The 22,525-nt window shown below is 40.8% G+C and overlaps 1 protein-coding gene and 1 pseudogene across 2 annotated transcripts; both read right to left on the bottom strand.

Moving 5' to 3' along the window:
• Positions 1-7,603: 7,603 nt before the first annotated feature.
• Positions 7,604-9,869, bottom strand: LOC111975292 (regulator of G-protein signaling 21). Of its 2 annotated transcripts, none has more exons than XM_024003492.2 (5): positions 9,687-9,869; positions 9,269-9,325; positions 8,758-8,822; positions 8,455-8,621; positions 7,604-8,269 (listed from the first exon to the last, which is right to left on the bottom strand). In XM_024003492.2, the coding sequence occupies exons 1-5, from the start codon at positions 9,770-9,772 to the stop codon at positions 8,081-8,083; spliced, it is 564 nt and encodes a 187-aa protein (XP_023859260.1). In that variant the 5' UTR covers positions 9,773-9,869; the 3' UTR covers positions 7,604-8,080. The 2 variants fall into 2 exon arrangements, with proteins under 2 accessions (XP_023859260.1, XP_023859262.1); XM_024003494.2 differs by having other exon boundaries at positions 8,758-8,819.
• Positions 9,870-12,464: 2,595 nt separating this feature from the next.
• LOC111975985 (regulator of G-protein signaling 21-like) lies at positions 12,465-18,807 on the bottom strand (annotated as a pseudogene).
• Between the last annotated feature and the right edge of the window lie 3,718 nt (positions 18,808-22,525).

The following is a 22,525-nucleotide window of genomic DNA, read 5'->3' as shown; positions in this document are numbered from 1 at the left end:
AACTAAACCAATCAGATCTAATCAAGCAGTAGGAGATGTCGTAAGAAAAGAAGGCATGGAAAGTGTGATAATGTGGAGGACTGAACATGATGCAGTTTCCGCTTCACAACACAACGTATAGGCCCTACTGTAAGATACATACTGATTGGAATGCTGTAGCCCATCAAACACGTTTTCTTACATTCCTGTTTCTGGGTTGTAAAAAATAGCAACATGGGAAGAAGGGGTTGGAAATAAATTGCTTGATATTGTACTGCACTGTTGAGGGAGCTAGTAAGTAAGCATTTCGCTGCACCTTTTATACCTGATGTAGACCATGTACGTGACGAATACAATTTGATTCTCCAAGTTTTTCCCCCCATTTTATTCCAGTTAGAAATGAGCTAACCTGCAATTAACTTAGTAACTCCCTTCATTAGATTGATATGAAAGAGGAGGGACATTACCGGATGCAACAATGTGCCAGGTAATGCAGTTAACCACTATCTGGAATAATTAGGAGGGTCACTGGTTAGGTTTTGAGGTTAACCACTTTGTTTTCTGTATAGATGACCTAAACCCTTTCACCTCTAAACTCTTTCACCTCTGCTCTCCCCCTCTCCTCTTTCTCCCTCTCTCCTACTTCTCTCTTCTACCCCTTTCTCTCTCTCTTCTTCTTACCCCCTTTCTCTCTCTCTCTTACCCCCTTCTCTCTCACTCACTCACTCACTCTCTCACTCTCTCTCTCACTCTCTCTCTCACACACACCACCACACCACACACACACAACACACACACACACACACACACACACACACACACACACACACACACACACACACACACACACACACACACACACACACACACACACACACACACACACACACACACACACATACACACACACACACACACACACACACACACACACACACACACACACACACACACACACACACACTGAATAGATGGTTGTATTCGTCCAACTGACTCAGAGTGATAAGTGAGTTATCAGCATAGTGCTCCAACCTGAATGACTGGTTCTTGCCCCACCAGCATGGTCATTTAATAGCGCACACATCACCTGGCTTCTCACTAGCTTTGCATCTTTCCACACTTTTATTTATTTTACTATGTTAATATGTATTTGAAGCTGTCAGAAGATGTCTGGGTTCATGCAAATGCATGGTGGATGTGATTTGAATAAGTTTGTCCTTACCCAGAAAGTACAGCATACTGCAGGTGGAGTACTGTATGTCACTGTGGCACCACCAAAAAAAAGTAATGGAAAATCTGTGAATTTGCATAAATACGGGAGCAATGTTTTAAATGTTCCGTAAACACAAAGTGGTATATTTTACATCAGTGTCATTTAATTACTGCTCAACGTCATAGTCAATCGGTGGTATTACAAGTAGGCAGAATTCCTCAAAAGAGAATACAAGTGTTTGGATCTTGCCATGGGATTGATACCAGAGGGCTAGTGATTGAATTCAGATTGCCTATTAACAGTGCATTCGGAAAGTTTTCAGACCACCTGATTTTTTCCCCACAATTTGTTACGTTACAGCCTTATTTTAAAATGTATTTAAAAAAAAAATGTAATCATCAATCTACACAATACCCCATAATGACAAAACAGATTTTTGGAAATCTTTGCAAATTTATAAAAAAATTCAACAGAAATGCCATATTTACATAAGTATTCAGACTCTTTGCTGTGAGACCCGAAATTGAGCTCAGGTGCATCCTGTTTCCATTGATCATCCTTGAGATGTTTCTACAATTTGATTGGATTCCAGCTGGGTAAATTCAATTGATTGGACATGATTTGGAAAGGCACACACCTGTCTATATAAGGTCCCACAGTTGACAATGTCAGAGCAAAAACCAAAACATGAGGTCGAAGGATTGTCCGTAGATTTCCGAGACAAGATTGTGTTGAGGCACAGATCTGGGGAAGGGTACCAAAACATTTCTGCAGCCTTGAAGGTCCCCAAGAACATAGTGGCCTCCATCATTCTTAAATGGAAGAAGTTTGGAACCACCAAGATGCTTTCAAGRCCTGGCAGCCCGGCCAAACTGAGCAATTGGGGGAGAATGGCTTTGGTCAGGGAGGTGACCAAGAACCCGATGGTCACTCTGACAGAGCTCCAGAGTTCCTCTGTGGAGATGGGAACACCATCCCAAACATGAAGCACGGGGGTGGCAGCATCATGTTGTGGAGGTGCTTTGTTGCAGGAGGGACTGGTGCACTTCACAAAATAGATGGCATCATGAGGCAGGAAAATGATGTGGATATATTGAAGCAACATCTCAAGACATCAGTCAGGAAGTTAAAGCTTGGTCGCAAATGGGTCTTCCAAATGGTCAATGACCCCAAGCATACTTCCAAAGTTGTGTCAAAATGGCTTAAGGGCAACAAAGTCAAGATATTGGAGTGGCCATCACAAAGCCCTGACCTCAATCCTATGGAAAATTTGTGGGCAGAACTGAAAAAGCTTGTGCGAGCAAGGAGGCCTACAAACCTGACTCAGTTTCGCCAGCTCTGTCAGGAGTAATGGGCCAAAATTCAGCCAACTTATTGTGGCAAGCTTGTGGAAGGTTACCCGAAACATTTGACCCAAGTTAAACAATGTAAAGGCAATGCTACCAAATATTAATTGAGTATATGTAAACTTCTGACCCATTGGGAATGTGATGAAAGAAATAAAAGCTGAAATAAATCATTCTCTCTACTATTATTTTGACATTTCACATTCTTAAAATAAAGTGGTGATTCTAACTGACCTAAGACATGGAATTTTTACTCTGATTAAATGTCCGGAATTGTGAAAAACTGAGTTTAAAAMCTTTTCTCAATAGGGGGGCGCTATTTCGACTTTGTAAAAATTCGTTCCCAAATTAAACTGCCTCGTACTCAATTCTTGCTCGTACAATATGCATATTATTATTACTATTGGATAGAAAACACTCTCTAGTTTCTAAAACCGTTTGAATTATATCTGTGAGTAAAACAGAACTCATTTTGCAGCAAACTTCCTGTCAGGAACTGAAAAATCTCAAATCGGGGGCTCTGTTCCAGGGTCAGTTTATAAATTTGCATTTAATCTATGGGTCGACATGCACTGCATACGCCTTCCCCTAGATGTCAGTAAGCAGTGAGAATTGGAATGGGGTCTCTGGGTAGTTCTGAGGCCGTATAAACGCTCTTGGAACCGGGTGTGCAGTCTTTTCAACGTTCGCCATGACGCATGACAGACCTCAGGATTGCATTCTGAAAAGCTCTCGTTATAGGCTTTAGATATATCCGGCTCTGATTTTATTCGATATAGGTGTTAAAAACATCATAATGTAGTTATTTTAAACCGAGTTATATCAGTTTATATCAGTATATTGCGATTTTCGGTATTTCATTTGTGCTGCGTTATAGTGAGTTGGACACGTCTTCGTCACATGGCTAAAGTTTGCTGCTAATTCCAAAGTTGAAGACGACAATTTACAACCGAGCAACGATTCTTCTGGACAAAGGACAACTTGCACAAGATTCTGATGGAAGCTCATCAAATAGTAAGAACTATTTATGATGTTAATTCGTTGTTCTGTTGAAAAATGTAAAACTACTATTCCGCCATTAATTTCGGTGCGGTCTCGCTTTAACGCACGCTGTATGTCGTAGTAACGTTAATTTTAAAAATCTAACACGCTGTGTATTGCTGTACGCTGTGTATTTTTCATAAATGTTTTATGATGAGTATTTAGGTAATTCACATTGGTCTCTGTAGTTATTCTAGCTGCTTTGGTGAGATTTTGTAATGGTGGCTGCAATGTAAAACTATGATTTATACCTGAAATATGCAAATTTTTCGAACAAAACATATGCTATACAATAAATATGTTATCAGACTGTCATCTGATGAAGTTGTTTCTTGGTTAGTGACTATTTATATCTTTATTTGGTCGAATTTGTGATAGCTACCTATGCAGTAAAAAAATGGTGGAGAAAAAAAAGTTGGGTCTTTTGCTATTGTGGTTAGCTAATAGAAATACATATTGTGTCTTCCCTGTAAAACATTTTAAAAATCAGAAATGATGGCTGGATTCACAAGATGTGTATCTTTCATTTGGTGTCTTGGACTTGTGATTTCATGATATTTAGATGCTAGTATTTACTTGTGGCGCTATGCTAGGCTATGCTAGTCAGCTTTTTTACTGATGAGGGTGCTCCCTGATCCGGGATGAGTACCAAGTAAAAGTTAAATGTATTTGGCTAAGGTGTATGTAAACTTCTGACTACAACTGTAGTTATATAGATAGGCCTAGACCATCCTACTGCACAGAATTTAAACCACAACCATCCTATCCAGCAGTGTGGTGTGTGGGTTGGGGTTATGGTTAGGGTTCAAGTTGGGGTTGATGTTGGTGTTGGTGTTAGGTTAGGGTTAAGGGCAGTTAACCACATGATATCCGGACATGTGGTCATCATAGTACCTGGAAAGGGAGAGTGCCTGACTCACAATCACAACCTCTAAAATCAATAACTGTGTCACTTTATCTATATTTACCTTTTAAAATGATGAAAAAAATCAACACCTGCAATGTGTTGCAGATTTTCCTTTATTCAATATTGAATCTGTGTTGGTAACATGGTAGCCTAATCCTATGTAAATATTATTCTGCCCAGCCAGCCCATGCATACTGTACTCACCCAGTCAGATGAAAAGGTCATTCACTTCTCAGACAATAGCCACATTAAGAAACTACATTCTTGTTGATATGCTTGGCGAGGGATCTGTTTTCCTTGGAATAACTCTCACATGTACATGATCCTTCCTCATACTGTATGAGTCACGTATTCAACTGTCACAGCATCCATTCATCCATCCATCTTTGACAAACTTTGAGCAGAGGCCATGCATGTGGTTGTAGCAAGCAAAAAAAAGGACTTAGTGTTAACACTTTGGTATTTTTGTTCTAGATCATTATTAGCACAGTACATCTGCGTCTCTGTGTGTCGTGATTCCCATTGTGAATTGGCACTAGCAGGTAAATCACCAAAGGTATTGAGGACCACAACACAGAGAGGGAACTGGTCTGGTGTGTTTATTGTGATTTACCAAGACAGTAATGCTTCCAAAAAGCCTTATGTAGTACTGTTTCCCACCAGTGAAGTATATTCTGTCTCCAACTACGATTTTTAAGCATCCATAGTCAGGAAGCACTATTAGTGCTGTTTTGTTTCTGAGGCCAAATAAAAGCTTGGCAAGTCATAACTTGGCAAACATTACAGTGGTGTACAATGACCACATAAAACACTACACTTTTCTAGCCATGCAAAATAACATGTTAGGCCCACTGCCATTGCCATGATGAAACACCTTTACATGCAGTGTCATGTTGTCATAGTTATTAACACAAGGATCACAGTCTCTTATCAGATATCTATTTACTGTAAAAACACATTACTTCTCATAATCACCATGGTCTTGTGATGAGAAACTGAAACTCAGCAGCTCTTCCTGTTTCTGTTGTTCATGATGCAGAAAAAAACTTTTGAAACAAGACAGTAGTTTTTCAGATAAAAACAAAAGCATGTAGAATAGACATTTTAGCTGAAGTATAACACAGGAAGGCACAATTTATAATACAATATTTACACATGTATCAGGTAACGGGGGATATGGGGGCATGTTTTTAAATTGGGCATTATTAGTCATAGTAAATAAGAGTCTGGTAGCAGCAGATGTATGTGTAGCATGAATGTATATAGACTCACCGGCCAGTTTATGAGGTACACCACCCCATTCACGAAAATGAATCGCTTCTACAGACTGTGAGTCACGTGGCTTGCTATATAAAGTAGGCAGACAGGCATCGAGGCATTCAGTTACTCTACGATTTAACGTTAGAATGGGCAAAGTGAGTGACCTAAGCAACTTTGAGCGTGGTATGATTGTCAGTGCCAGGTGTGTTGGATCCAGTATCTCAAAAATGGCTGCCCTCTTGGGCTTTTCACGCATGACAGTGTCTAGGGTTTACCGAGAATGGTGCGACAAACAAAAAACATGCAGTTAGTGGCATTCCTGTGGGCGACAACAGCTCGTTGATGAGAGAGGTCAAAGGAGAATGGCAAGAATCATGTACTCTAACAGGCGGGCCACAAAAAGACAAATATTGGCACAGTACAACAGTGGTGTGCAGAACAGCATCTCGGAATGCACAACTCGTCGATCCTTGTCACGGATGGGCTATTGCCACAGACGACTACACCGGGTTCCACTCCTATCAGCTAAAAACAAGAAGAATCCGCTCCAGTGGGCATGTAGTCATCAACACTGGACAAATGAGGAATGGAAAAACATTGCCTGGAACATGACAGCGAGTTCAGTTTACTTGAGTGGCCTGGTCAGTCCCCAGACCTCAACCCAATGGAGCATCTTTTGGATGAGATGGAACTGACTGTTCACAGCATGAATGTACCGCCGTCCAATCTGCAGAAATTGCGTGATGCCATCGCGTCAGCATGGACCAACATTCTTGTCGAACATTTTCCCAATAACTTGTGGAATGCCCCAAACAATTCAGGCTGTTCTGGAGGCAAAGGCGGGTCCGACCCGGTACTAGATGGGTGTACCTAATAAACTGTCTGGTGTGTGATTTATTTGTATTTTTATTGAGACATTTTATTTTTGCACATTGAGATGATTTCACGTGCATTGGAGACCATCAAGTGTGCTCAAACTCATGATTTACTATATGGTAATAGCCCTCTCACTACTTTCTGGGAAGGTGGTGTGTCAAGGGATAACATTTAACATTAGCATGTGACATTGATTTGGCAGTACTATTGTCACACATTTATAAATGTATACCATGCTTCATGGAATAGTGATATTATACTTTTGCTGGTAAAACATTGTCGTGATAAATCATGGACTGTCTGAGACATTTACTATGTAATGAGCTGTAAAGATTAAAGCTATCGCTATGTGTAATGTTGGTTTTTAATTTAGTTKTTGAGAGTGAGCCCGAAGAGATTTTTGCTAATTAGTGATTGACAACAAGTACCTTGTCTGCAAATAATTTTATCATTTAATGTCGTCCTACATAATCATAACTTTTTTTACAAGCATTGTAAAAGTCAGCGTCCAAACAGTGACTGTGTGTTATAAATAGTACAACATGCAAATCTGAATGAATAAACATTCTATTGTGCAAGCTCAGTAAGCAATCAGAAACATTCTGTATCAAATAAGTAGGAGTTAAGTTCAATATACAAAGTTGGACATAGACTATTCTTCTCTCTACAATTGCACAACTTAACCTATACTTCTCAATAGGTCATTCTTAAATGACAGAGAGTGTAAGAAGTCTTTAACTGCCTTACAAGTGTAAAGATCCAAATGCCTTTCACAAAACTTGACTGATTTTCGAGACTAAATATTCATAGTGTAAAGGAGAGTATATTCGGTTTGGCCGATATGCGCTGAATACATGCTCTTTCCTTCATTACATTTCTCCTGACAACGTAGGTTAGTACTGCTAGTGAAAGTCCACCTCAAGTCCATCTCATGTCTTATCACAGTATCATAGGCTTCCTGTTACACGCACACAGACACACACACACACACACACACACACACACGGACACACACGCGCGCACACACACTCTTCTCTGTCTTTATCAAGACAGGAAGCACCTCCGGTTGAGTGGGGACTGCATGGTTCTCTGACGTTGTGTTTCAGTTCAATCGTCATTCACTATGTGATTCATTCACTGTCAAAGACGATCTGATCACTTATGATACGACATGTCACTCCCAGAGTCACTGATAGGACAGCAGTATCCAGTTCAAACACGCATCACCGTAGAGTTCCCCATATCCTCTCTGCTTTTCCTTCTGTCTTTGCTTCTTTATTTTTCTCTTGGCTAATCCTGCTTGCAGAGTGTTTCAGGGTTTGGTCCTGCATTGTGGGAACCATGTTTTGTAGGGCATGGCCTGTCAGTCTCTCTGTGCTTGGTCAGCCTTCCATCCTGTAAAAGCCCAAACATTCCAGTTACTGTTTTCATGTTCTCCTGTCGTCTTCTCCTCTCCTATCATCCCTTGACGGCGTCAGCGGCGAGGGACTCCAGGAGGGATCTGTAAATGTCTGAGCGTAGGAAGCGAGGGTACGAATCTCTCTCCATCAGCCCATAGACAATCTTCTGGGCATCGTCGAAGCATTGGAGGTTAGGAGTCTTCACAGCCCTCTTGATCTGCTCCCTTGTGTAGTAGTCAATGTTTATCTGGAACAAGATTCATTTAGATTTACAAAGTACAGAAGCATTTCATATAGCATGTCTGGAGACATTTGAGGGTGGTTTAATAACTGGATGGTGTTGATGAAATACATTGAAACATCAATGAGGTTACAGAGGGTTATTTGAATCTCTAACATGTAGCCATGTACTGTAATACATAACAGTCTTACCTCTTTAGGAGCCCTAGCCTTTATGAACTGCTCATAGATTTTCTTTGCCTTCGATGACATTCTGAACGATGACTTGATTTTCTTGTACTCCTCACACGTCAGCCAGAACTCAATGTTCTCAGCGCTGAATTCAGACTTCAGAAAGGTTCTGAAGGTGGCCAGTCCATCTGTGGGGAAGAATAAAAACAAACCAAGGCATGAAACACTTATACAGCCCCAAGCCTGCACACATGGAGTTTTTGTTTTATCTGATTTAGCTACTTATCTCTAACTATTTTGATCGTCTCGTGAAGTAAAACTTACATTTAGATTCAAGGAGTCTCTCCAGTGACTGAGACCATTGTTGGGTATCTTCTAAACTTAGCCTGCTGGGAAGAAAATGTGTGTTTGATGACTCAACTAGAGTCAAATCTGGGTAAAAATTATCTGGTATTTGATGTGAGGACAAAAGGGCACATAGAATCAACATAATTAAGAAATTATTTTAGCCGCACAGTTATCAAGTTCTTTCACGTATCAAACACTTGGGCCTTTGTGTGTGTGTGTGCGTGCGTGCGTGCGTGCGTGCGTGCGTGCGTGCGTGCGTACGCGTGTGTGCATGCGTGTGTGTGTGTGTGTGTGCGTGCGTGCGTGCGTGTGTGTGCCTGTGCTGTGCCAAAGTTAACATAAGTCCTGAAATTTCATTTGAATCCGCACACACTACCATAGATGGACGCTAGAACACACATGGTATTTGAACAATAAAATACATGCAAAATAATAACAATTAGCATCAATGCAGAGTGACAGTGTAAGGAAGAGTAAGATTCCTTACCTCTCAGATGTGGAGTGTGAGAACATGCATTGCAGTCGGCAAATAAAGTTCTTTCCCCTATGGAGAGAAAAAGAGAAATGTCATGATCGTCTCATAAAACAAGACTTATTCCATTGCTGTATAAGGACATCTCAGTAAGTAGTATCTAGGTAGGAGGTATTTACAGGTTTAGTATAACATATGCAGTGTTTATATACAATATGTGGCCTATAGTATGTAGTATTAAGCTAATACGTATGTAAAAGCATTTTAAAATAAACTATACAAATTATTTTGTATTTAGAAAGTATATTACACATCCATAGTATTACTAGACTACATTGAATATAAAGCTTATTACTTATACAAAAGCTCCACAGTACATTTACCAAATTCCCCAGCTGTTGACTGCATAAAAAAATCTATAAGCTAAACTCACAGGTTCTTGTTCCTCCTCCTGTCGTCCTGCTCCATATTGAAGTGCTGTGTTTGTGTCAGTGTCTCTGTGATGATTAGGCTGGGCATGTTTTAACTCCACACTCTCTGTCTCCTGGTGCTGCTCATGCTGCGATGGATCACTCTCTGTATGGAGGGGTCTCCCCCCACTTCAGGCCTTATATGCAGGGCGCCGCGTTGCTTAGGGGCTGGATGGTGAAACACTGAAACATCAGACCCAGCCCAGCAAACCGTAGCAAGAGAGGAAGCCTCTCTTTCTCTCTTCCTGTGACATGCGCTCTCTCTTTTTGCGACGCACTCTCTCTCCCCCTCTCTCTGTGACATGCTCTCTCTCTCCCTCTGTTTTTAGGGAGGGTCGAATATCCCTTTGTTAAAAGCATGCTCTGTATGTCCACAGTATTTTTTATCTTCACTGCTCAGATGCAAATGACAGAGACAGTGAGAGTAATAGGCAAATCATGACCTTCGCTTACTGCGTTTTTGTACCCTGTTGAAACATCATTGGGATGTTTAAGTTATATCCAAAAGCATGCACCACAAGTTGTGTTTCTTTCTCTGAAGGTTGATGGTTTACAGGGAAAACCCCTGTGAATGGATTATCAAAGGCAAACTTGCTCTATTGACAAATATTAACAGCAGTTTTGGTCTGATCGATATAGAGCGATTACAGTAGGCAACATCAGATTTTTCACTCTCTTCTAACTATCTTTTGCATACAGTAGCCAAAGTCATATAAACCTCACTTGCCAAATGATCTTTACCAGTAGGCAGCCATGTCCAATGGCCTGTCTGTCATTCTGCACAGTAACTGACTGGTCCTCCTCAACTTGCCCAAAGATGGCCACAAGAAGTCAAGCACAACCAAGGGACACCAAAACATGTCCAATTATATTTAATGTGCCTTGTGCCCTCTCGTCCACACCACCACAACTACCTTTATATAATACAGTAAAGCTCAACTGACCAGAGGTTTTAAGTGAACACACCGCAATCGCCTGTGTGATTAACACCATACAAACAGTATCATTTCTAGAGGTTCCTGAGTGACGGTATTGAGTAACTCAGACAGTGTCTGAAATGCACTGCACATTACCCACTTCCCTTCGGCTGTTATGACAACCGCTTGGGACTGAGCAAAACTGTGTCAGACTGTGTGTGAGGGACAAGGTGGCTTGATGTCGCCTACGTGCTGTGGTGATATAGGAGAGGTGAGCTCTTGGTCATCTAGCAAGAACATTGCCTTACACCAGCAGCCCTCAGCCCCTCCAAAAAATAAATAAATAATGTTTGTAAATATAATATATTATACCATGCTCTAGGCTTACTGAGCAAATTAATAGTAAGATAAGGCACTATTGTCTGGTCTTCCCTCTATCCAATAGAACAACAACTCTCACATAATACAATCCCTTTGAAGTCTGCTTTTATTCATAACTTTGTATGTGTAATAAAATGTAGTTTATCTCAGAATCGTCATGCAATGCTCAATTGAAGATCCTGCTGAGTTAGCCTCCAGGCATTTGTGTCTTTCAGCGGTTTGGACATCTAGATGGAGCGAAGAAGTGTGCATAGTTGCTAAAAGTAGCCATAGAAAAAAACAGTTGTTCCTTGGTGATGAGATTACGTCCCTAACAAGGTGAAAAATTCAGGGTGATTTGCCACGCATCACTGCATATGACTGAATCCACTGGTGGGTGTCCTGAGTCAAACTCACAGTTATTGTTAGAGCCACCCAGATGGCCTTTTTAAGACACAACTTTGAGGAATAGGGCCATCTACAGAGAGGGGTCAAGAGTGACAGGGCTAATTTTTTTCCAACTTCATGACACTGTTAATGGGCTAGCTCTGGCTAATTAGCTGGGACAGTTGACATGTGAGCACAACAACCTTACAGGTAGGCAGGTAGCAGGCTGTGGAAAATGTTTTTGTGTGAGTCTCCTTGCCCACCGACCACAGACAATTACTCAGTGTCATAGGACAAGTCAATGATAACCCTCCATCCTGACAACATTTACATCCTGATTTATGGAAGTATAATGTACATTTGAACTGACATGATACATCCATGCTATATTAGTATTTACAGAGTTAAACAAATAACGGTTATTTGTTGACGGATACATATAATGTCCAATTAACATGGAATGAAGAGACAGATTTGTTCTTTTTCCACAACAAAGGACACTTTAATAGAAGATTGAACAGCTTTATGTTCTGCATTTTTGCAACCATATGCAAGTTATTTCTGTAACCATTCATAACTTAAGTCCTTCCATTTAGACATTCTGTACCGTCGTTCCAATCTATATAAATTCCCTAGAATTTGACTTTTGATGCAAACGCCACTTTTGACTCGTCAGTCAGTCTACAGCATGGGTGTCATACTCTTTCCATGGAGGGCCTAGTGTATGCAGGTTTTTAGTTTTTCCTTTCAATTAAGACCTAGGCAACCAGGTGAGGGGAGTCTTTAATAATTAGTGACCCTTATTCATCGATCAAGTACAAGGGAGGAGCGAAAAACATGCATTTACTCGGCCCTCCTTGGAATGAGTTTGACACGTGGTCTAGAGGTTGGAATGGATGTACTGTTTAGTACTCTGAATCATTGTCACCACTCATCACCACACACCACTCATTTCTAATCCTTCTCCATACTTTATATTCATTTATTCTTCATCTACAACTCATAAGTCATTTCCTGTGGTCATTCTCCTTGTTTGACTTTGTGAATCTTGACTACAAAACCCCTGATCCCTGACCTCTACCAGAGGGTCCTGGCTTTGCGTCTGAGCCCTAGGTAGGCGTCTGACCTGAGGAACCTGGGGCATGAGTCTCTCTCCATCAGTCTGTACACATTTCTCACTGCCTCATCAAAGCAGCACAGACCAGGAGACTTCATGGATGTTTTGATCTTCTCACGGATGTGGTGGTCAACATTAATTTGTAGGGGCGAAACACAAACCATGAAAAATAGTGTGAAGGGAAAATTTTATGAAAGGCCTGAGCTGAACGGTATTGTCATCTTTCCACCTTAAGCTTGCCAATTCATTCATTCATTGCATGAGCTTGCTCAAATCATATCTTGTCCCATCTGCTTGCTATCTGTATCTTGAAAGAGTAATTTTCCCATGTCAGAAAGTTACAATGGTTGTCAAATGATTCTGATGAGAGGCTGTTATCTTTGCCCGTCATCTTGCTGTCTCTATTATGAAATAGCCTTTTCCCACATCAGCAAAGTACATGGTATTATCTAGTCACACTTTAGGAATTATAGCTACATTTGTGGGTATAATACTTTAGCTTGTAATATGTTAGCATTTGGATAGCTGCTACTACCAAGGTGAAAGCTGAAGCATAGCCTGACTAACTGACCCCTCACTAGGCCTGGGGATGGAGGAACTCCTGGTAGATCTCTTTTGATTTTTCCAGGAGAGGTCGGCTGGTGAGGTGTTCTCTCTGTAGTCACGGCATGCTAGCCAGAACTCAATATTCTCCTCACGGAATTCATACTGCAGGAAGGATCTGAAGGCTGCAAAGAACCCTGTGGGATTAGCATGCTAAAGTCAGAAGGTGGTCTTATGAGACTGTACTATTGAAGATAATGAATGTACTCTGGGCCAACGTAGTTAAAACAGTTGTCCTTACTTTTGTCCTTCAACTCTTTCTCAAGAGTTGGTTGAATTCTTCTACTGTCCGCTTGACGACACGTTCTTGGATTAGATGGGTTTTGTAAATCAATATTACTATTTGACATGTTATTGTTGTGAAATAGTCTCTACTGTTGCTGTACTTACTTTATTTTTGTAGAAAAGGAGTCATCATTTATCTTCTGTATCAGAATACACTGAATGTCTTTTTTCTATCTTTTCCGGCTTAAAAGGATATCGATCCTGTGGAAATTGAGGAAGTAGTATACATTAAGATCTGATCTTGATATATTACCAATAGCTTCTCTTTATTTCTGTATTGGTGTAAATATAAAACACTTACTGCATTTTGTTTTATTATATTATATTTGTGTGTTTTTATATATTGATTGCTTAAAAGGCCCCTTTCCTAGATATATACAGTACCAGTGAAAAGTTTGGACACACGTTCTCATACAAGGGTTTTTCTTTATTTTTACTATTTTCTACGTTGTAGAATAATACTGACGACATCAAAACTATGAAATAACACATATGGAATCATGTAGTAACCGAAAAAGTGTTGAACAAATGTGACATTCTTCAACGTAGCCACCCTTTGACTTGATGACAGCTTTGCACACTCTTGGCATTATCTCAACCAGCTAAACCCTGTTAAAAGTTAATTTGTGGAATTTCTTTCCTTCTTAATGTGTTTGAGCCAATCAGTTTTGTTGTGACATGGTAGGGGTGGTATACAGAAGATAGCCCTATTTGGTAAAAGTTTATTCAAATAAGCAAAGAGAAACGAGAGTCCATCATTACTTTAAGACATGAAGGTCAGTCAATGTGGAAAAATTGTGCAGTCTCAAAAACCATCAAGCGCTATGATGAAACTGGCTCTCATGAGGACTGCCACAGGAAAGGAAGACCCAGAGTTACCTCTGCTGCAGAGGATAAGTTCATTAGATTTCACTGCACCTCAGATTGCAGCTCAAATAAATACGTCACAGATATCAAGTAACAGACACATCTCAACATCAACTGTTCAGAGGAGACTGCGTGAATCAGGCCTTCATGGTCGAATTGCTGCAAAGAAACCACTACTGAAGGACACCAATAAGAAGAAGAGACTTGCTTGGACCAAGAAACACGAACAATGGACTTTAGACCGGTAGAAATCCATCCTTCGGTGTGATGATTCCAAATGTAAGATTTCTGGTTCCAACCGCCATGTCTGTGTGAGACGCAGAGTAGCTGAACGGATGATCTCCCGTGTGTGGTTCCCACCATGAAGCATGGAGGAGGAGGTGTGATGGTGTGGGGGTGCTTTACTGGTGACACTGTCTATGACTTATTTAGAATTCAAGGCACACTTAACCAGTATGGCTAACACAGCATTCTGCAGTGATACTCCATCCCATCTGGTTTGCGCTTAGTGGGACTATAATTTGTTTTTCAACAGGACAATGACCCAAACCACACCTCCAGGCTGTGTAAGGATTATTTGACCAAGAAGGAGAGTGATGGAGTGCTGCATCAGATGACCTGGCCTCCACAATCACCCGACCTCAACCCAATTGAGATGGTTTGGGATGAGTTCGACCACAGAGTGAAGAAAAAGCAGCCAACAAGTGCTCAGTATATGTGGGAACTCCTTCAAGACTGTTGGGAAAGCATTCCTCATGAAGCTGGTTGAGAGAATGCCAAGAGTGTGCAAAGCTGTCATCAAGGCAAAAGGTGGCTACTTTGAAGAATCTAAAATCTAAAATACATTTTGATTTGTTTATGAACACTTTTTTTGTTACTACTTGATTCCATATGTGTTATTTCATAGTTTTTATGTCTTCACTATGTAGAAAATAAAGAAATTCCCTTGAATGAGTAGATGTGTCCAAACTTTTTTTTTTACCCCTTTTTCGTGGTATCCAATTGGTAGTTACAGTCTTGTCTCATCGCTGCAACTTCCTTATGGACTCGGGAGAGGCGGAGGTCGAGAGCCGTGCGTCCTCCAAAACACAACCCAACTAAGTCGCACTGCTTCTTGACACAATGCCCACTTAACCCGGAAGCCAGCCATCTGTTGGGGGAAATACCGTACACCTGGCAACCGTGCCAGCRTGCACTGCGCCCGGCCCGCCACAGGAGTAACTAGTGCACGATAGGACAAGGACGTCCCTGCCGGCCAAACCCTCCCCTAACCCAGACGACGCTGGGCCAATTGTGCGCCGCCCCATGGGTCTCCCAGTTACAGCCGGCTGCGACAGAACCTGGACTCGAACCAAGAATCTCTAGTGGCACAGCTAACACTGCAGTGCCTTAAACCACTGTGTCCAAAGTTTTGACTGGTACTGTACATTAGCTTACCTTCTCGTCTGTGTCATATTTTGCAGCAGATCCTTAAATTCATTGATCCGTATTCATTGATCCTATTGATCCGTATCAATAGTTTTGGCATCTTCATGTAAATGACAGTGTTTCCTCCTAGGAGATAGCTGTACACTGTATGGGCATCTCAGGAGTCTCAGGAGAGATTTGTTCTGGTGACATTTGGGACTTGCTGGTGCAGGCCGCCCCTAGATACTGTACCTCAGGTATAAACACACAGCATAGCTCCCCTGGGGCATTTACATTCCTGTACAATTCTAATTTCAAATTTCTTCACATTTGCCTCCACTTTCTTCCACCGTTTTCCCATTCATCAATATAATGGAACTTTTGAGGGATATTTCCTACAGTGTTTGTATTTTATAGTATAAATAGTACATATATTACTAAATCACACTCTATGAAGACACATCTTTCATGATTCAACACTATAATTATTCCCTCTGAAGACATTGCATGCCAGTGAATGGAAATGACCATATTTTAAAACAGGAAGATGTTAAGGAGCAGTGTCTGTCTGCCCACCTTAATATGATCATCAGGGTTTACTCACATCTATACTCCTCCACATACAACTTCCTGAGAACATCTGTCATTTACTGTGAATGGTAACTTTTATAACATAAGAGGGGGAATAATATGTAATAGAAAAAGGGGCCAAGGCAATCTAAATGGGTAACCATCATACTGTCCTATCAAGGTGTGTCTGTTAAACTGGGAGTGGTCCGATATTCTCATCTATTGCAACAAGGCTTGTGACTCAGATTATATTTATCTTCTTATTGCTGCTTTATTTTGTCTTAGGTTACCATAGCCATAGATAAGAATAGAAAGACTCACTGAAATTGTAGTCACATGGAATTTCATAACATGCAAATCATTTTTTTGAAGCTTCCCCCTAGAGTGTTGTGGTGTGTTTGTGGACTCCTGTGGAGAGATCGGCTGGTCACATCTACCTATAGTTAGTGTGAGTATATACAAACCCTGATACTGATGGTGTGTGATGTGGAGGGGTAAAAGCAGAAGGGCAACACACCTACTGAGAATCTCCTCATGTATATCTCATTTGACATGCTTGACTAATGGCTGGGTCCCAAAGGGGCTCACAATGAACACAGATAAACCCTGACAGAGGATATGAAAATTCATGTTGTTTGTGCTAGTGGAAATGGAAAAACTAAACCCCAGGAAGAAATAATTAATATACTCACATAGATGTGACCTTTTGTGGTGATTTGATTTGTGTTTCTTGTGTTATGTGTTTTGCACCAATAATGTGGTTATATGTGGATTTATAATTCCATACATATTTTAGGGATTCATTGTGAACTAACTACGTTTTCCATTAGATACATACGTACATGCAGATACTATTAAAATACATTGTCTTACACAAATACAACTAAACTAAATAGAGGTGTGTCTTGGTGAATCAGATTTGGACAAGGATGAACAGATGAGTCATACCCTAGGTACAGTATGTACTGTAGCGTACGTGTGTGCCTGTGTGTGTGTGTGCCTGTGTGTGTGTGTGTGTGTGTGCCTGTGTGTGTGTGTGCCTGTGTGTGTGTGTGCATCTGCGCGTGCAGCATTCTCTCACTTTACTTCCACTCACAGAAACACCAATGACCAGCCCCATATCATATCACTACCCGTGTGTTGAAATTGTATCAGTAACAGAGTAAAGGTGTGAGAGAAAACACAACAATGGTATCTTATGGGGAAAACACTTTGGTAACACAATGTTCCATGGAAGTCCTGCCTGTCACCCTCAGTGAAGATTAGATTATGAATCTGAGATGTATGACTGGTTCTTAACAGAAGTAATCTACAACGACACCCTTTTGAGGTCTGTGTGTGTTTTGTTTTGTTTATTTTGAAGTTTGTGTAGCAGGATGGAAAAGATTACTATGGGTGATCCAGACACTCATCCAATCTCTTTTCAGGAGACTGAAAAGATTTGGCATGGGTCCCCAGATCCTCAAAAAGTTCTACAGCTGTAACCATCGAGAGCATCCTGACCGGTTACATCACCGCATGGTATGGCAACTGCTCGGTATCTGACTGTAAGGTGCTACAGAGGGTAGTGCGTATGGCTCAGTACATCACGTTTCCTGCCATCCAGGACCTATATACTAGGCGGTGTTAGAAGAAAGACCAAACATTTTTCAAAGACTCCGATCACCCAATCATAGACTGTTCTCTCTGCTACCGCACGGCAAGCGGTACTGGAGCGCCAAGTCTAGGACCAAAAGGCTCCTTAAACAGCTTCTACCCCAAAGCCGTAAGACTGTTGAACAATTAATCAAATTGCCGCACCCCCCTTTTGTTTTTACACTGCATCTACTCGCTGTTTATTATATACAGTATGTATTAATCACTTCACTTTACCCTTACCTACAAATTACCTTCACTAACCGGTACCCCCGCACATTGACTCGGTACCGTACACCCTGAATATAACCTCGTTATTGTTATTTTATTATGTTACTTTTAATTATTTTTTACTTTAGTTTATTTGGTAAATATTTTCTTAACTCTTTCTTGAACTGCATTGTTGGTCAAGGGCTTCTAAAAAAACATTTCATGTCGAGGTCTACACTTGTTGTATTCGGCGTGTGACAAATAAAGTTTGATTTGAACATGTGGGCTACAAATAATCAATCAACTTATTGGCTGACTCAGGTGTGTTAGTGCTAGGCATAGACAAATGTCTGTATACACGGCCCTCCAGGAAAGAACACTGTATTGTCATTTTTTGGGTATTATTTCATCACAGGGTGTGTAACTACCAGTCAGCCATGATGTTGCATCATAGGATGCGGACATTGGGACATGTCGACTTGCAGTCCACAGTCAACATGATTGACAGAGAACTATATTGATACTGTAAATGGCTGCATTTATTTTATTTTTGTATTTTATTTTTACAATACAAAACTAAACATACACATACAAATGACAACATACAGACCCACACAAACATCCACAACATCACCCCTGGCCAGACACACCTGCTCACACCCCCGCTCACACCCCCATCTCCAGCGCCAGCATCACTCTCGGCCACATGGCCTCAAACTGTACCATTTTGTTTCTTTCTGTCGCCCACTACTTTCAACATTTAGATAATAAATAATTTGACATTTCCACTGTGTTAACTATGGAGGATTGGTTGATTTCCAGTTTTTAAGTACTGTATATCTTTTTTAGAAATGGTTAACGAGAAAAGTATCATCCAACCCATCCGGTATCTCTCTGCGCCCTCATATGCCATGTCTTGAAATATACAAACAGACAGATTAAAAGTACATTTACATTGTAAATGGCTCAATTCTTAGAATGTGTATTTTTACTCTAGCACTTGGACACATTATAGCAGGCAATTACTTCAGTCAAATTTCATTCAATTTTTTTTTTTTTACAATCGAAGTCAACATTCATTCAACTTCATTTAATTACTTACTATATAAAAGGTAATTGTTGACTGTATAGGGCAACTAAAAATCCCTAAAAATCCCATTATTAGTATTTATAGACTATGACCTGGAGGTTAAACCCTGACAGAGGGATTTTATATTGTGATATCTGATGTGACATTCCTAAATGTTTAGTGGAACTATACTGTGCTACTGTATCTTCCAGCAGAGAAAGTTACCCTTAGAGCAGCTATTTCTCTCTCTCTCTCTCTCTCTCTCTCTCTCTCTCTCTCTCTCTCTCTCTCTCTCTCTCTCTTCTCTCAAGTGGAGCCTCGGGCTATGACACCTATTATGAGGTCTTTAGATGACTGGCTAATTAAATGTAGCTGTAATTATATTATAATGAGTAGCTAAGAGACAGCAGATGAAACAGTCAATTCATTAATTGCCTGGCCTGTGAATAGAGTAGGACCCTGTTAGCTCTGTTAGTCTGTCTGGGTCTATCTGGGAGAGGGACGGCCACACCACTGTCCATAATGTACATTGAACCAAAACAGTTGTATTTGTGGTAGAGCATGAAGTCTTGTAGAGACAATTTTTTCTGTTCTGTAATTTTGTTATTGTGTCAGCAGACAGTTGGTAAGGTTATTGTTTTGTCATTGACTTGTCTGCTTCCTTGTAAGATGGTGTGGTACCAAGAAAGAGGTTCTAGATCTGCTTGGTAAATATCATTTTGGTTTACAAAGAATGCACTCAAATCAACTTGCACCTAATCATCTCTGACATGACTAGAAACATAAGCTTTCTCACATTCGCAATAACCATGAGTGAACAAACGCCTCAGGATGTCAATGTAACCGTTTATTTCCACCGATTACAGTGTTTTGGCAATCCCTATTGTGAAAGTGCTACTGATTGTAACTCAATTTAGCAACATAGCGTCAATTGTGAAATTCTGTACTTCAATATTAAACATTTTGAGAAAGGAGACTCAGTCTTGCCTCAGTTCTCAGTTTTCAGTTTTGTTCTTACTGTCAATAATATCTGAACTGCTAGCAGGAGTTGTTGCATTACACTAGCATCTCACTAACATCTCATGAAATAAATCATCTTTACAATAATAACCTGGTAACAGCACAGCCATTTACATAGTGTAAGAACAGGAAGGCAGATTACTACAGTGTTACAACATGAAGGTACAGTAGACAATGTAAAGAGGCATATTATCAGATAATTATTGTATATTGGGGAAAAACTGCAAATATATGAGGACAATCTCATCTCAGGAGTGCCAATGTTATTGTCAAACTATGCAAAGCAACTTTCAAATGCCAGTGTGCTGCTGAAACTTTATTGACACATAAAATAAGTGGACGTGCACACACGTACTATTCTGCTGCCGCGTATGACGTACACACCTACGATAGGTGAGGCTATCATACTTTTGTGATGCAGGACTCAATGTGGGTCCCAATAGTCTAAAGTGGCTTCCTGTTCTCCTCCTTTCCTTTACCTGCAATCGGAAAACCAGTGGAGAGGTAAAAGCACTATGGACTAGGTGCTACAGCGAGCTGGCACCCATTGTCAGGGTTATAGAGTGTTGGGATGAGGGACACCATTTTCCACAGCTCTAAGTGTTGGGATGAGGGACCCCATTCTGCACAACTCTAAGTGTTGGGATGAGGGACACCATTCTGCACAACTCTAAGTGTTGGGATGAGGGACACCATTCTGCACACCTCTAAGTGTTGGGATGAGGGACACCATTCTGCACAACTCTAAGTGTTGGGATGAGGGACACCATTCTGCACAGCTCTGAGGACAGGGTGGGTGTCTGTGTCTGCAAAACCCTCACAGACTTCCTCTGAACTGAGGTGGAAGTGAAACGGCTTGGCATCCAAGGAAACAGGAGATTCAGGAGAAGTCAGACTGACAATGTTATATTTTGTGGTTTCTGAAATCCCCTCATAGAAAAAACAGCTAAGGCATTATGGTTCTAATTCCCATGTCTGTCGGGCCTTGGTCAGCAGAATCTACAGTGTGGTTGCAAGGACTAGAGACTTGGTTCACTTGTTCACAAAAGTGGAAAGAGTTTATGCAATAGCATTATTCAGAAACAATAGCATAGGGCCCTGTTAAATGTATAGGTTGAGATAAAGAATATATTTTAAAAAACTAAGCTGGTCCATGGTTCATTTGCTCATGAATTTGAATTTCTCTTTGAAACTTTGACTCATAATTCATCATTTGTTCAGAAAAAAGTTATTGCTTCTGTTACATGGTGCATTTGAAATGGCTTCTTTGCTGCCATCTAGTGGATTTTAATAAGAAACCGAGCTGTACATTCAGTAGTAGAGTAATGCTGAGAAGGGAGCAAATATGATAAAATAATTTCATTTGAAAAATATTAATCTAACTCTCCTCAAATACTGACTTTCCGAACATACCTGCAAACCCTTCATCATATATACTGAACTGTTAACCTTTACTGTCAAAGCAGCATCTGGGGTGAGGGAATCAGAGGTGAGGAGTGTGTGTGCGTGTGTGTGTTCAGAATGGGGTGTTCAGAAGGAACTAGGGATAAGGTATGTTCCCAGATAATGTAAGAAACCCATTTCTAAACCTTTAATGCTTAGTATTAGAGTGCAGAAAGCCCTACTGCAGGAGGTAAGCTGTGAAAGAACTTCAGCCTTTCCCAGTCAGGACCAGGGACAATTTGTGGGACTCAGCAGAGTCTCAGACACCTTATCTCCCTCCCTCCGTGAGTTCTTCCGCTGCTACTTTACCAGACCCAAAGTCCCAGGGAGTTATCTCTTCTCCTCTGCAGCCCAGAGAAGGCTAACCTGCTGGGGCCTCACGACCTCTATCCCCTCCCTGTCTGTCTCCCAAATCAGCACCCAGCCATCACAGGGGTCTATCAGAACAGGGATGGGATGGGATTAAATTAAACAGAATCCATAGAACATATTTGTTGGTACTGTCCATCGATGGCTCGCTTTTGGAGTCAGGTCCAGGAATAGTACTTACTATCTCATAATATTTCAGATGGACCTGCAAACTGTATTGTTAGGGGATTTGAAAAACCACGATAGTCAATGGGAAATATCATTATAGTCTTGGGTATAGTATTTATTTTTAGGCAAAATCAGTGGAATGTTACAAATAGGGAGGTTCAGGACCTTTGTAAGATATCATAGTAAAATGGGGGAGAGCTGTGGGATAATCTTAGAAGAGGTAGGAAGAGGTAGGGTTTCAGATATTTTCAGACACACCAAGAGATGATTGAGAGGCTTTCAGAACTATCCTTCTTCCCAATGTCCCTGGCCCTCTGCCAACCCAGAGGGACATGTGATTAGCATGGCATGAAGTCTCTACCATGTTGTGAGATT

This window comes from Salvelinus sp. IW2-2015, linkage group LG16 (genome assembly GCF_002910315.2).
Source record: "Salvelinus sp. IW2-2015 linkage group LG16, ASM291031v2, whole genome shotgun sequence".
Lineage (NCBI taxonomy): Eukaryota > Metazoa > Chordata > Actinopteri > Salmoniformes > Salmonidae > Salvelinus > Salvelinus sp. IW2-2015.
This window is presented reverse-complemented; position numbering and strand designations above follow the sequence as displayed.

Excerpts from the sequence above, each read along its gene's own strand:
- LOC111975292 (XM_024003492.2), bottom strand. The coding sequence starts at position 9,772 with ATGCCCAGCCTAATCATCACAGAGACACTGACACAAACACAGCACTTC. Across the intron at positions 8,823-9,268 it reads TCACACTCCACATCTGAGAG|CAGGCTAAGTTTAGAAGATA; the intron begins GTAAGGAATCTT and ends TTTTCTTCCCAG. Across the intron at positions 8,622-8,757 it reads GAGACTCCTTGAATCTAAAT|ATGGACTGGCCACCTTCAGA; the intron begins GTAAGTTTTACT and ends TCTTCCCCACAG.